This window comes from Spea bombifrons, chromosome 3 (assembly GCF_027358695.1).
Source record: "Spea bombifrons isolate aSpeBom1 chromosome 3, aSpeBom1.2.pri, whole genome shotgun sequence".
Lineage (NCBI taxonomy): Eukaryota > Metazoa > Chordata > Amphibia > Anura > Pelobatidae > Spea > Spea bombifrons.
In genome coordinates this window covers 121,756,576-121,773,469 of record NC_071089.1, presented here as the reverse complement: position 1 = coordinate 121,773,469, position 16,894 = coordinate 121,756,576, and the positions used below count along the sequence as shown (strand labels likewise).

Below are 16,894 nucleotides of genomic sequence, written 5' to 3'. Positions count from 1 at the left end.
CTGAGAATCTACACTTTCTCCCTTAAACTTGGGTAAGCACAAAACATCACTCCCATCACACACAGCAGGATGTGCGCTAAATGAAGCCAAAGACCATGAAGCAGCCAGTGAAAGGCCCACGCAAGGTGGAAAAAGGTACATAGTATGTGGTGGGTATATGGAGCAGCCTCCCAGCAGAGGTAATATCCCAGAGATTACCCAGAGGACACCAGGAACGGATATCACAGGTTAAAATAAACGAGAGCGTTTCCAGCAGATTCGAGACAGGGTGAGTGCGTGCGCTCTAAATGGCTCTTCGTAAATAGACAGCTGCTAATGACTACCACTCCCATCATCCTCTGCTGGCCACACTCTTTGTTTTGCTGCCCTGTGTATCCTGCGTGTTAAACTACAACCCCCAGAATTGTTCCGCAGGGTGACATCGCATCACATAACCCCATGGGGGGTGAGTTCAGCCGCACAGAGGGTGGGTCTGATGAAAGGGAGAGCGCTATTGTGTTATCTGCTGCTCTCCTCTCCAATCAGGGAGTGCAGGCATCTTCCCCCCTCCTCTCCAGAGCAAAACAGCCTCCTCCCCGCCTGCCTCCCCTCCTGCCTCCCCGCCTGCCTCCCCGCCTGCCTCCCCTCCTGCCTCCCCAGCCTCTCTGCCTTTCTCCCTGTCATTCTCGCCACCGCAATGAATGAGCATCCACAGCTGACAACAGGCTAGGCGTTTCCAGCCGAGTCTCAGGAAACCTGACGGAGGATTCTCCCCCAGAGGCGAGGGCGACGCCGGCCGGTGAAGGGGCATTTTCTGGAAATCTTCGTTATTATTAGGATTTAGGACGAGTTGCCCCGCGAGGCAGAGGGACCGGTTCGTGATTCTCATGTACCCCCGGAAAGATGTGTAATGGATACCCGATGGACCTGCTGCAAGGGGATTATCCCCACTAAAGGAGACGTCCGCCCCGTAACCCACCTCATGAGGCCGACGGAGAAGAGAGTCTGAGATATTTTTGCCCCGCGTGTCTTCCTGGAATAAACAAGGCATCGGCCACGGACGGCAGAAGGGAGGGGTCCAACATGGGCAGTAAACCCAAGAGCAGCGAGGCGCTGAAGGTGGTGGTACGATGCCGGCCCCCCAACCGCAAAGAGGACGCGGCCGGCTACGACAGCATAGTGTCTATGGACATCAAGCTCGGGCAGGTGACCATCCGAAATCCCAGGGCCAACCAGGGGGAACTGCCAAAGACGTTCACGTTTGACGCCGTGTATGATGCCAACTCCAAGCAGGCGGATTTATACGACGAGACGGTCAGGCCCCTCATAGACTCTGTCCTACAAGGGTTCAATGGCACCCTGTTTGCATATGGGCAAACGGGCACAGGCAAGACCTACACCATGCAAGGCATGTGGGCCGAGCAGGAGAAGCGAGGGGTCATCCCCAACGCTTTCGATCATATTTTCACCCATATCTCACGAACCCAGAACCAGCAGTTCTTGGTGAGGGCGTCTTACCTTGAGATCTACCAAGAGGAGATAAGAGACCTCTTGTGCAAGGATCAAAACAAGAAGCTGGAGCTCAAGGAGAACCCTGAGACCGGCGTTTACATCAAAGACCTCTCTTCCTTCGTGACCAAGAACGTGAAGGAGATCGAGCACGTGATGAACTTGGGCAACCAGGCTCGGTCGGTCGCTTGCACCAACATGAACGAGCACAGCTCCAGGAGCCACACCATCTTTGTCATTACGATCGAGTGCAGCGAGTTGGGCGTCGATGGACAGGAGCATATCCGGGTGGGCAAACTCAACCTGGTGGACTTAGCCGGCAGCGAAAGACAAAGCAAATCTGGAACGAACGGTGAAAGACCAAAGGAAGCCTCCAAAATCAACCTGTCCCTCTCAGCCTTGGGTAACGTGATCTCCGCTCTGGTAGACGGCAGGAGCACCCACATTCCTTACCGAGACTCTAAGCTCACCCGCTTGCTCCAGGACTCTCTCGGCGGTAATGCCAAAACCATCATGGTGGCCACTTTAGGCCCAGCGTCTCACCATTTCGAGGAGACCTTGTCTACCCTAAGGTTTGCCAACAGGGCGAAGAACATTAAGAATAAACCGAGGATCAACGAGGACCCCAAGGACACTCTGCTAAGGGAATTCCAAGAGGAGATCGCCAGGCTGAAGGCCCAGCTGGAGAAACGAGGGATGTTAAGCAAGAAGAGAAGAAGGAACAGCCGCAGGAAAAAATCAGTGGACGGGGAGAGTGCCGTAGACACAGAGACAGAGGAGGAGAACGACCACGGGTTGATCGAGAAAAACGTCGGATGTTACCTGAAGGAACAGGCCGAGCAGCTTCAGCAGGAGAAGGCGGCCATTCAGGATGACCATAGTCTGCTGGCAGATGAGAAGCTGAAGCTCATCGAAGAGAAAGAGAAGATGATGGAGGACTTGTCCAAGGAGCAGAAGGCCACAGAGCTTCTGGCCGTCAAATTCAAGGTAGGTGCCGGTGGTTCCTCCCAGATGTCCCCCCGTATATCATACGGCCCCTGTTTTCTGTGGACTGGTAGAGACAGCAGACATGTTTAGCCTCCAGCCTTTCTGCCCTCTAAATGCGGTTAATTGACTTTATTGCTCGTTTGTTTCCTACGAACGCGTTGGGTAATAATTATAGCGGAAAGACGGCTGTGGGTTCTTCCATCTTAACTCATTTCAGTGAAAGGGTTAAACATGGAGTTCGAAAGATCTTTCTACATCTACCTATCATCTATTTATTATCTATCTATCCTCTATCTATCTATTATCTATCTATCCTCTATCTATCTATTATCTATCAATCTATTATCTATCTATCTATCTATCTATCCTCTATCTATCTATTATCTATCAATCTATTATCTATCTATCTATATCTATAAATCTATTATCTATTATCTATCTATTATCTATTATCTATCTATCTATATCTATCTATCTATCTATATCTATCTATCTATCTATTATCTATCTATCTATCCATCTATCTATTATCTATCAATCTATTATCTATCTATCTATCTATCTATATCTATAAATCTATTATCTATTATCTATCTATCTATCTATCTATCTATATCTATCTATCTATTATCTATCTATTATCTATCTATCTATTATCTATCTATTATCTATCTATCTATCTATTATCTATCTATTATCTATCTATCTATCATCTATCTATCTATCTATCTATCTATTATCTATCTATCTATCATCTATCTATCTATTATCTATCTATTATCTATCTATTATCTATCTATCTATCTATCTATTATCTATCTATCTATGTATTATCTATCTATCTATTAACTATCTATCCATCTATCTATTATCTATCTATTATCTATCTATCTATCTATCTATCTATCTATCTATCTATCTATTATCTATCTATTATCTATCTATCTATTATCTATCTATTATCTATTATCTATCCATCTATCTATCCATCCGTCTATCTATCTATTATCTATCTATCTATTATCTATCTATCTATCTATTATCTATCTATTATCTATCTATCTATCTATCTATCTATCTATCTATCTATCTATCTATCTATCTATCTATCTATCTATCTATCTATCTATCTATCTATTATCTATCTATCTATTATCTATCTATTATCTATCTATCTATCTATCTATCTATCTATCTATCTATTATCTATCTATCTATTATCTATCTATTATCTATCTATCTATCTATCTATCTATCTATCTATCTATCTATCCATCCGTCTATCTATCTATTATCTATCTATCTATCTATCTATTATCTATCTATTATCTATTATCTATCTATCATCTATCTATCTATCTATTATCTATCTATCTATTATCTATCTATCTATGTAATCTATCATTTATCTGTCTACCAGTAAGACTTTTCTGGGCAGCTCTGGGGGTTTGTTACTGGGTTTACTGGGTTGGTTACTGGGCGGTTACTTGGCTTGCTGGGTTGGTTACTGGGTTTACCGGGTGGGTTACCGGGTGGGTTACCGGGTGGGTTACTGGGTTGGTTACTAGGTAGGTTACTGGGTGGGTTACTAGGTAGGTTACCGGGTGGGTTACTGGATTGGTTACTGGGTTGATTACTGGGTTGGTTACCGGGTGGGTTACCGGGTGGGTTACTGGGTTGGTTACCGGGTGGGTTACTGGGTTGGTTACCGGGTGGGTTACTGGGTGGGTTACTGGGTTGGTTACTGGGTGGTTACCGGGTTGGTTACTGGGTGGTTACTGGGTGGGTTACTGGGTTGGTTACCGGATGGGTTACTGGGTGGGTTACTGGATGGGTTACTGGGTGGGTTACTAGGTAGGTTACCGGGTGGGTTACTGGATTGGTTACTGGGTTGATTACTGGGTTGGTTACCGGGTGGGTTACCGGTTGGGTTACTGGTTTGGTTACCGGGTGGGTTACTGGGTTGGTTACCGGGTGGGTTACTGGGTGGGTTACTGGGTTGGTTACTGGGTGGTTACCGGGTTGGTTACTGGGTGGTTACTGGGTGGGTTACTGGGTTGGTTACCGGATGGGTTACTGGGTGGGTTACTGGGTGGGTTACTAGGTAGGTTACCGGGTGGGTTACTAGGTAGGTTACCGGGTGGGTTACTGGATTGGTTACTGGGTTGATTACTGGGTTGGTTACCGGGTGGGTTACCGGGTTGGTTACTGGGTGGTTACTGGGTGGGTTACTGGGTTGGTTACTGGGTTGGTTACTGGATGGGTTACTGGGTTGGTTACTGGGTGGGTTACTGGGTTGGTTACTGGGTGGTTACTGGGTGGGTTACTGGGTTGGTTACTGGGTTGGTTACTGGATGGGTTACTGGGTTGGTTACTGGGTGGTTACTGGGTGGTTACTGGGTGGGTTACTGGGTGGGTTACTAGGTAGGTTACTGGATGAGTTACTGGGTGGGTTACTGGGTGGGTTACTGGGTGGGTTACTGGGTTGGTTACTGGGTGGGTTACTGGGTTGGTTACTGGGTGGGTTACTAGGTGGGTTACTGGATGGGTTACTGGGTTGGTTACTGGGTGGTTACTGGGTGGTTACTGGGTGGTTACCGGGTTGGTTACTGGGTGGTTACTGGGTGGGTTACCGGATGGGTTACCGGGTGGGTTACTGGATGGGTTACTGGGTTGATTACTGGGTTGGTTACCGGGTGGGTTACCGGGTGGGTTACTGGGTTGGTTACCGGGTGGGTTACTGGGTGGGTTACTGGGTTGGTTACTGGGTGGTTACCGGGTTGATTACTGGGTAGATTACAGGGTGGGTTACCGGGTGGGTTACTGGGTTGGTTACCGGTTGGGTTACTGGGTGGGTTACTGGGTTGGTTACTGGGTGGGTTACTGGGTTGGTTACTGGGTTGGTTACTGGATTGGTTACTGGGTTGGTTACAGGGTTGGTGACTGGGTGGGTTACTGGGTGGTTACCGGGTGGGTTACTGGGTGGGTTACTGGATGGGTTACTGGGTTGGTTACTGGGTGGTTAGTGGGTGGTTACTGGGTGGTTACCGGGTTGGTTACTGGGTTGGTTACTGGGTGGGTTACTGGGTTGGTTACCGGGTGGGTTACTGGGTTGGTTACCGGTTGGGTTACTGGGTGGGTTACTGGGTTGGTTACTGGGTGGGTTACTGGGTTGGTTACTGGGTTGGTTACTGGATTGGTTACTGGGTTGGTTACAGGGTTGGTGACTGGGTGGGTTACTGGGTGGTTACCGGGTGGGTTACTGGGTGGGTTACTGGATGGGTTACTGGGTTGGTTACTGGGTGGTTACCGGGTGGGTTACTGGGTGGGTTACTGGGTGGGTTACTGGATGGGTTACTGGGTTGGTTACTGGGTGGTTACTGGGTGGTTACCGGGTTGGTTACTGGGTTGGTTACTGGGTGGGTTACTGGGTGGGTTACTGGGTGGGTTACTGGGTTGGTTACTGGGTGGTTACTGGGTGGGTTACTGGGTTGGTTACTGGATGGGTTACTGGGTTGGTTACTGGGTGGTTACGGGGTGGGTTACTGGGTGGGTTACTGGGTTGGTTACTGGGTGGGTTACTGGGTTGGTTACTGGGTGGGTTACTGGGTGGGTTACTGGGTGGGTTACTGGGTGGTTACTGGGTGGGTTACTGGGTGGTTACTGGATGAGTTACTGGGTTGGTTACTGGGTGGGTTACTGGGTTGGTTACTGGGTTGGTTACTGGGTGGTTACTGGGTGGGTTACTGGGTTGGTTACTGGGTGGGTTACTAGGTAGGTTACTGGGTTGGTTACTGGGTTGGTTACTGGGTTGGTTACTGGGTGGTTACTGGGTTGGTTACTGGGTGGTTACTGGGTTGGTTACTGGGTTGGTTACTGGGTGGTTACTGGGTTGGTTACCTTTTCTTCTCTATGATGTGACTCGCGGTTTGTAAGAAATAGCGTTATTCCGCCGGCGGCTCCTCCCACCCACTCAATGTAAAGATCCCAAACCATCCAATCAGAGCTCTCCTCTCACCACCTGTAGACTGCAAGCTCTCATACATCTCTATAGACTGTGAGCTCTTCTGACAAGAGATGTTATACGGTAATTAGTGATTGATTTATATATCGCCGTCATACTCCGCAGCGCTGTACAATGTGTTATTATTATTATTATATATCGCCGTCATACTCCGCAGCGCTGTACAATGTGTGTTATTATTATTTATATATCGCCGTCATACTCCGCAGCGCTGTACAATGTGTGTTATTATTATTTATATATCGCTGTCATACTCCGCAGCGCTGTACAATGTGTTATTATTATTATTTATATATCGCCGTCATACTCCGCAGCGCTGTACAATGTGTGTTATTATTATTTATATATCGCTGTCATACTCCGCAGCGCTGTACAATGTGTGTTATTATTATTTATATATCGCCGTCATACTCCGCAGCGCTGTACAATGTGTGTTATTATTATTTATATATCGCCGTCATACTCCGCAGCGCTGTACAATGTGTTATTATTTATATATCGCCGTCATACTCCGCAGCGCTGTACAATGTGTGTTATTATTATTTATATATCGCCGTCATACTCCGCAGCGCTGTACAATGTGTGTTATTATTATTTATATATCGCTGTCATACTCCGCAGCGCTGTACAATGTGTGTTATTATTATTTATATATCGCCGTCATACTCCGCAGCGCTGTACAATGTGTGTTATTATTATTTATATATCGCCGTCATACTCCGCAGCGCTGTACAATGTGTTATTATTTATATATCGCCGTCATACTCCGCAGCGCTGTACAATGTGTGTTATTATTATTTATATATCGCCGTCATACTCCGCAGCGCAGTACAATGTGTTATTATTATTATTTATATATCGCCGTCATACTCCGCAGCGCTGTACAATGTGTTATTATTATTTATATATCACCGTCATACTCCGCAGCGCTGTACAATGTGTGTTATTATTATTATTTATATATCGCCGTCATACTCCGCAGCGCTGTACAATGTGTGTTATTATTATTATTTATATATCGCCGTCATACTCCGCAGCGCTGTACAATGTGTGTTATTATTATTATTTATATATCGCCGTCATACTCCGCAGCGCTGTACAATGTGTGTTATTATTATTTATATATCGCCGTCATACTCCGCAGCGCTGTACAATGTGTGTTGTTATTATTTATATATCGCCGTCATACTCCACAGCGCTGTACAATGTGTGTTATTATTATTTATATATCGCCGTCATACTCCGCAGCGCTGTACAATGTGTGTTATTATTTATATATCGCCGTCATACTCCGCAGCGCTGTACAATGTGTGTTATTATTATTTATATATCGCCGTCATACTCCGCAGCGCTGTACAATGTGTTATTATTATTATTTATATATCGCCGTCATACTCCGCAGCGCTGTACAATGTGTGTTATTATTTATATATCGCCGTCATACTCCGCAGCGCTGTACAATGTGTTATTATTATTATTTATATATCGCCGTCATACTCCGCAGCGCTGTACAATGTGTGTTATTATTTATATATCGCCGTCATACTCCGCAGCGCTGTACAATGTGTGTTATTATTATTTATATATCGCCGTCATACTCCGCAGCGCTGTACAATGTGTTATTATTATTATTTATATATCGCCGTCATACTCCGCAGCGCTGTACAATGTGTGTTATTATTTATATATCGCCGTCATACTCCGCAGCGCTGTACAATGTGTGTTATTATTATTATTTATATATCGCCGTCATACTCCGCAGCGCTGTACAATGTGTGTTATTATTATTTATATATCGCTGTCATACTCCGCAGCGCTGTACAATGTGTGTTATTATTATTATTTATATATCGCCGTCATACTCTGCAGCGCTGTACAATGTGTGTTATTATTATTTATATATCGCCGTCATACTCCGCAGCGCTGTACAATGTGTTATTATTATTATTTATATATCGCCGTCATACTCCGCAGCGCTGTACAATGTGTGTTATTATTATTATTTATATATCGCCGTCATACTCCGCAGCGCTGTACAATGTGTTATTATTATTTATATATCGCCGTCATACTCCGCAGCGCTGTACAATGTGTGTTATTATTATTTATATATCGCCGTCATACTCCGCAGCGCTGTACAATGTGTGTTATTATTATTTATATATCGCTGTCACACTCCGCAGCGCTGTACAATGTGTGTTATTATTATTTATATATCGCCGTCATACTCCGCAGCGCTGTACAATGTGTGTTATTATTATTTATATATCGCCGTCATACTCCGCAGCGCTGTACAATGTGTGTTATTATTATTTATATATCGCTGTCATACTCCGCAGCGCTGTACAATGTGTGTTATTATTATTATTTATATATCGCCGTCATACTCTGCAGCGCTGTACAATGTGTGTTATTATTATTATTTATATATCGCCGTCATACTCCGCAGCGCTGTACAATGTGTTATTATTATTTATATATCGCCGTCATACTCCGCAGCGCTGTACAATGTGTGTTATTATTATTTATATATCGCCGTCATACTCCGCAGCGCTGTACAATGTGTGTTATTATTATTATTTATATATCGCCGTCATACTCCGCAGCGCTGTACAATGTGTTATTATTATTTATATATCGCCGTCATACTCCGCAGCGCTGTACAATGTGTTATTATTATTATTTATATATCGCCGTCATACTCCGCAGCGCTGTACAATGTGTGTTATTATTATTATTTATATATCGCCGTCATACTCCGCAGCGCTGTACAATGTGTGTTATTATTTATATATCGCCGTCATACTCCGCAGCGCTGTACAATGTGTGTTATTATTATTATTTATATATCGCCGTCATACTCCGCAGCGCTGTACAATGTGTTATTATTATTTATATATCGCCGTCATACTCCGCAGCGCTGTACAATGTGTGTTATTATTATTTATATATCGCCGTCATACTCCGCAGCGCTGTACAATGTGTGTTATTATTATTTATATATCGCCGTCATACTCCGCAGTGCTGTACAATGTGTTATTATTATTTATATATCGCCGTCATACTCCACAGCGCTGTACAATGTGTGTTATTATTATTATTTATATATCGCCGTCATACTCCGCAGTGCTGTACAATGTGTATTATTATTTATATATCGCCGTCATACTCCGCAGCGCTGTACAATGTGTTATTATTATTATTTATATATCGCAGTCATACTCCGCAGCGCTGTACAATGTGTGTTATTATTATTTATATATCGCCGTCATACTCCGCAGCGCTGTACAATGTGTTATTATTATTTATATATCGCCGTCATACTCCGCAGCGCTGTACAATGTGTGTTATTATTATTATTTATATATCGCCGTCATACTCCGCAGCGCTGTACAATGTATGTTATTATTATTTATATATCGCCGTCATACTCCGCAGCGCTGTACAATGTGTGTTATTATTATTTATATATCGCCGTCATACTCCGCAGCGCTGTACAATGTGTGTTATTATTATTATTTATATATCGCCGTCATACTCCGCAGCGCTGTACAATGTGTTATTATTATTTATATATCGCCGTCATACTCCGCAGCGCTGTACAATGTGTTATTATTATTATTATTTATATATCGCCGTCATACTCCGCAGCGCTGTACAATGTGTGTTATTATTATTATTTATATATCGCCGTCATACTCCGCAGCACTGTACAATGTGTTATTATTATTATTATTTATATATCGCCGTCATACTCCGCAGCGCTGTACAATGTGTTATTATTATTATTATTTATATATCGCCGTCATACTCCGCAGCGCTGTACAAATAAAATATATTAATAGGAAGTGGCTGGCTGAGCAGAGAGTGAGCGATCCCGCGCCATTTAAGTGCCGGTATTGGACAGGGTGCAGGAGGCTGGGGGGACATGGGGGCTCCCAGAACAATCTATTTGGCAGTGTAAGGGTTACTCGCGTGATGTATGCAGGTGCAGAGTATGTTTAGGAATCTGGGAAGAGATTCCTGAGCCGCACGTTGGGGATAAATCACCGCAGAGAGCGCAGTTTATGTTCCGTGTAAACACCGGACCCCGCATTCCTTCCACACGTACATCCTCAACGGCAAAGGCACGTGTGCGAGCGGGGGCACGTATGAGCAGGGAGCACGTGTGAGCGGAGGTGGCATGTACGAATGGGGGGCACGTGAGAGCGGGGGGCACGTATGAGCAGGGGGCACGTGTGAGCGGAGGTGGCACGTAAGAATGGGGGTATCTTCCATGGTAAATACACGGGAGACACGTGAAAATGGGGTAACTGTGGAAATAGGAGACGTGCAACCAATTTTTACCAGGGGGAGTGTAAATGAGGGACTCATGCAAGTGGGGGGCGCGTTAATGATGGCCGGGTGCAAACGGGGGACACGTGTCGCTGGGGGTCTCGCGCCAATGGAGGACAAAATCGCAAACAGGAAATGTCCCGGAATAAACAGAAACAGGAAGTCCATGCGCAGGATTCACAGGGGAGACGCTACAGCTGGGGTGACCATCGAGAATCCCTCAGGCTGAGCATCCTGGGAGTTGTAGTCCTGCTGCAGCAAGATGTAATTAATAATTTATTTTCACGCCAAATATTTATAGCTGTTTTCTGCCCTGGGGGCGGGGGGGGTTGCTCCATCTTCATTTAAGGTGATAAATCATTATTTTAATTATTAATGATCGGAGCAGATCACGGCGTAATAATACGGGAGTGAGAAGGGGGGAGCGTGGGGTAAATGCTGAATACGGGAGTGAGAAGGGGGGCAGCGCGGGGTAAATGCTGAATACGGGAGTGAGAAGGGGGGCAGCGCGGGGTAAATGCTGAATACGGGAGTGAGAAGGGGCAGCGCGGGGTAAATGCTGAATACGGGAGTGAGAAGGGGGGCAGCGCGGGGTAAATGCTGAATACGGGAGTGAGAAGGGGGGCAGCGCGGGGTAAATGCTGAATACGGGAGTGAGAAGGGGGGCAGCGCGGGGTAAATGCTGAATACGGCAGTGAGAAGGGGGGCAGCGCGGGGTAAATGCTAGACTTGTGCATTCGTCTTCGGGCGAACATGAAAACGAGCACGAAGAGGCCGTTTTTTTGTTCGTTCCGAAGGAACGTAGAACAGAATACAGTGCCGGCAAACCGTAGGCGAAGACGAAGACTCACAATCACGAAGAATCGAAGATTCTTCGTGATCGTCTTCGTTTTTGCCGCGCAACCGCCAAAATTTCAAACAGGAGTGAGCTGATCCTCGTCTGTCCAATCAGCTCACTCTTGTGACGTAACGCTAAGGGTCTCGTCCAATGCCTGTGCTGCTGTTTTTTGAATTCTGAAGGCGCCTTTATAAGACCAGAGCTTGCCTGAGAGATCCATTCATTTTTCGCTGTGACTGCTTTGGCAACACTGCTGTGCTGCATCTGAGCGTTACAGAGAGAGATTGTTCTGTTCTGTGTGAGACTGGTAAGCCTTAGCCTGCCATTTCTCACTGTGTACTTCATCCTCACTTCAGTGCTACTTAATTAATATATTTAATAATAATAATTTGATTAATTTAATTTTTTTAAAATTAATTTGTCATCAACTTTAGTGTAAGTGCTGTTGAGTTGACAGTGCACCCAGTGCCTCAGTGGCACTGGGGTGCCCTTGCCCTGGGCTGGCACTAGTGCCTATTGCCTGTCCTGCTTAAATAAATTAAATAGAATTTATAAATTACAATTTAATAGAATCTATAATTTAATAGTTCATTATAATATTATATATATATATATATTTGTCAGTCATATATATATATATACTATAGTATACTAGTGTAGAGTGTACTGTAGACATTCATCTACTAGTGTCTAATTTAAAATCAGTAATATTAATTAATATAATTAATAATTGAATTCATTATAAAATATATATATTTGTCAGTTATAGTTAGTAATAGTATACTAGTGTAGAGTGTACTGTAGACATTCAGAACATCTACTAGTGTCTAATCTAAAATCAGTAATATCAATAATTCTCTAATTCTTTCTTATCTTAATAGTTAATTAAATTAGCTATAAATAAAAGTAATAATATTAATTAATTACTACTAGCGTATAGTTCAGCTAATCTTATTAGTACTGGTGCTGCAGCTCTATAGTTTGTGCTTTGTTTTAGCAACAGTAAGAGACCAAGTCAATTTTTCTTAATTAATCTTTCATTTTATTTCATTTGTTTTGCTCACCTCAGTCCATCAGTGAAGTGAACTTGTTGGGCTAGTGAGTGCAGCCGCATAAGTGCTGTGTTTTTTTTTGATCAGCAAGCAGTGACGTTAACTGTTTTGCAAAGATTTTCTCATTTATTTTACATTTTATTTCAATTTTATTAAAAGTACCCTTAGTGTTTTGCTCACCTCAGTCCATCAGTGAAGTGAACTTGTTGGGCTAGTGAGTGCAGCAAGCAGTGAAGATAACTGTTTTGCTGTGACATTTTATTTTATTTCTAATTCTTTTCAAGAAAAATTGACTGTGACGAGCTGTACTAAGCAAAGCTTCAAGCTACTAGCTGTAGTACTAAAATAATTCTAATCTTCTTTAATCTTAATCTATAATATATTATAAATAATAATATTCTAATTCATAATCTATAATATAAGTAATTCTAATTCTAAATTCTAATTCATAATCTATATTCTTCTATCTATAATACATAATATATAAGTAAATTAGTTCTAATCTATTAATATTATATAACTTAATATTAATTAATAAATCATATACTGAATCTGATTTAACCTCACTTTAGCTTAGTGGGTTTGAGAGCGTCTGCCTAGAGGTAGACTTATAGTAAGGAAATATAGCTTTAGGCTAGCATAGTAGTAGGCTAAGCTCTTAGGCCCGTGTAAATTCAAATTAAAAATAAAATACTGCTAGTTATTAAATAGTTAATCTTGAGTTAATAATTTAAATAACTTTAGGATTTTGGCAGATTGCACACAGCACAGTGCAGTAGTGCATAGTTTTACTTTTTAAGCAGTAGCACTGAAGAGAACTTCCTCTAATTTTTTTGTCTTTAATTCGTTTTTCCTTTTTTTTATTTTTATTTTTTTATTTTTTTTTTATAGTTTTTTAAACACTACACTACACTACACTACACTACACTACACTACACACACAACACAAAATTTGAAATGGATCCTCCTTTTGGGACTAAGGAGGGACAAGCTCCATCTACCACCACCACCACCACCACCAGCACCACCACCAGCACCACCACCAGTTCTAAGATGCAGCCTTTGCGTCAGTCTAGTCGGCCAAGTAGGCCAAGCTCTCGCTTATCATTTGGGGAAGCATTGCTTGAAGGATCATCAAGTAAAGGAAAGGCACCAAAAGCAGGCAGTAGTAGTGCGGCTAGGCCCACAAGCTCTATGGTTTTTTACGGAAAGCCTAAAGCACCAGAAGCACGTTCAAAGTTAAAGGGTAGCACAAGTAGTACCAGCCCAGTGACTAAAAAGAAGTGCCTTTTGCCCCAAGCAGCATCTTCCCCATCCACCAGCAGCATGCAAGGTACCAAGCAGAGCCAAATTAGCAGCAAGACTCAGAGGGGTCCCAAACCAAAGCGATCTCATTCCTTTGTAGGGAAAACCACCACCACCACCCCCACCTCTACCGCCTCTACCACCACTAGTGCTGCGCCTACTGTTCCCACTGGTACCGCCACGCCATGTCCTCCTAGTACCTCTAGCAAGCCACCAAGTCCTTACAAAATTTTTGTAAAGACAGTTAGAGAGAGGGCTACACATAGTGGAACTCCACCTAGCGAGGTAGCAGAGGAGCCTGAGACTGAGAGGCCAAGTGCAGAGTCTATTCTTCCTGCTCGCACTACTACTAGTCACGAGTCTCACGACGATATCAGTCTTAGCTCCAGCCTAGCAGGAATTCCATTCGATCTGGCTAATGAAGAGCTAGACTATGAGCCAGAGGAAGTAGAGGAGATGAGTGGTCAGGAATCAGATTCCTCAGGGAGCAGTGTCCAAATGACTAGTGCACAATTTTCCCCTGAGCCTCCACCTTCTCCGCTACGATCATCACCATCACCACCACCAGCAGCAGCAGCAAAACCTAGCAAATCTAAAGCAATTAGCAGTCCCACTATGGCCAGTACTGTTACCACCAGTCCCACCACCACTAGTTCTGCCTCTGTTCATCCACCCCGAGCAGTAAGAGCAGCACCCAAGGCACACTCCAAGGCTATGCGCGCCCCAATTTGGGAGCACTTTGAAAATGTTGAAGAAGGGCGCTATGGAAAGTGCAAACATTGTGGGAAGCTAATAAGCAGAGGGAAAGTGTCTGGCCATTTTACCAGTGCTAGCATGAAGCATCACCTCAGCACTCAACACAACGCTGTGCTATTGGGGAAAGATGCAGAGGTAAAACTTAGTGCAGGCAGCATAGCTGGTGGCCGTGGAAAAACCCCAACAGCTTCTTCTTCTGAGCCAATAGCAGCAGCAGCAGCAGCAACAGCAACTAGTGCTGGCAGCCAGAGACCAAGGCAGGTTGGAGCACTGCATGCCCAGCCCACCCTGGAAGAATTTGGGGCATTCCACTCCAAGAGAACGATGCCCAAACAGCAGGCCAATAAAGTAACGCGACTTATTGGTCAGTTCATTGCTGTTGGAGGGGCATCCTTCTCCATGATTGAAGGGGAGCCTTTCAAACAATTGATGGCGGCTGTGGCTCCACAATACACAGTTCCGTCACGTTCCACTTTCAGCAGGAACATTGTCCCCTCGCTGTATCGGTCCTGTGTTGCAGCAGTGAAAGAGGAGCTTTCCAAGGCTGCTGGTCAGTGTGTTCATTTCACTACAGATTTGTGGAGTGCACCTAGCGGCCAGCATGCCTTTCTTTCTTTGACAGCACACTGGTGGCAGCCCGGTGTGTCTAAGGAAGTTGCTGCAGCAGGCTACCGATCATTCCTTCTCCATGCAGAAGTGATGGATGAAAAGCACACTTCCCAAAATATTCTGCATGCGATTAGGAAAATGTTTAGCCTTTGGGTGGGAGCAGAGGCGGGCACCAATGTTGAAGTTGGTTTTGTGGTAACTGACGGAGGTGCCAATATGGTGAAAGCGCTGCGAGATGGTCATATTGTTGGTGTGCGCTGTGCAGCCCACATCATCCATCTTGTAGTGAAGGCAGCAATGTCAGAAGGAACTAATGTGGCAGCAGTAGTTCTGTCCCGCTGCAGAAAGATCGCTGGGCACTTTCACCATAGTGTTAAGGCTAGCCAACTTTTGAGGGAAGAGCAAGAGAGGTCAGGTCTTCCCGTACACTGCCTACGTCAGGATGTCAGTACACGGTGGAACTCCACGTTAGACATGCTAGAGAGGATTTTGGAGCAGCAGAGGGCAATCCATAATCTTGCCTCAGAGCACAATATAGGGATTACCTCTCCATTGAATAGGGAGGATTGGACAGTGATCGCCCAGCTAGTGGCAGTCCTTAAACCATTCAGGGATGCCACAGAAAATTTAAGCTCAAACACTGCCAGTCTGGCCCAGGTAATCCCAGTGTTCTCCCATCTAGGCAGCAAGATGGATGTGTTCCTTGGAAACCGTGAGGCTGTTCAAGGTGGCACTCTACATCCTGACGTAGCAGCCATAGTCAGGAAGCTGAAGGATCTGCTAAAAGTACACCTTCGCAAGCGAATGGAAGAGAGTCCCGAAATGATGCTAGCGTGCCTTTGTGATCCAAGAATTAAGGGAAAGCTAGCTTTGAAATTCAATGTTCTCAGTAGCTACCGGGAGCAATTGGTCAACAAGGTGCGTGACTGGCAGCGTAAAATGGGAATGCTGTCCGAGGAGGGTGAGGTGCAGGAGGAGGAAGAGATGATGTGGTCTGCTACCCCTAGCAGCAGCATCAGCAGCAGTGCCACAAGCAGCACAACACAGCTGAGTGGAGCAGCTGCGTTTTGGGAAGAGGCACTTGGCAGTATAGTTGGACCATCTGACAGAGCTAGCAGCAGAAAGGAGAGTAGTGCTGCTGAAATGGTCAAACTTTACCTCTGTGAAGTTCCTTCTGCTCCTAATGTTGATCCTCTTAGCTACTGGGATGAAAAGAAGAGTGTGTGGCCTGCACTCTCATGGGTTGCGCAGCAGCTTCTATCATGTCCGCCAACCACTGTTCAAAGTGAGCGCGTGTTTTCTATGACTGGAAACATACTGAGTCCACAGCGCTCACGCATGGCACCTCATCTCATGGAGCAGATTGCCTTTCTTAAATTCAATCTGCCCAAATTGGGTTACCCAGCTCTTAGCTTGGAAAGTTAAATTTTTTCTCTCTAATGTTTAAGGTAGTTTCTCCCCCTGGTTGCACTTGCTGCGGTGTGGCAATGCCTGCTACCT

At 44.6% G+C, this 16,894-nt stretch overlaps 1 protein-coding gene across 1 annotated transcript in view; it reads left to right on the top strand.

Annotated features, from left to right (window-relative positions):
• The first annotated feature begins 687 nt into the window (after window positions 1–687).
• KIF3C (kinesin family member 3C) overlaps window positions 688–16,894 on the top strand; it is a 36,721-nt gene continuing 20,514 nt past the window's right edge. Inside the window, exon 1 of the mRNA XM_053461304.1 lies at window positions 688–2,475. Coding sequence (XP_053317279.1) covers window positions 1,063–2,475 — 1,413 coding nt within the window. The 5' untranslated portion in view covers window positions 688–1,062. The remainder of the gene's footprint in view (window positions 2,476–16,894) is intronic.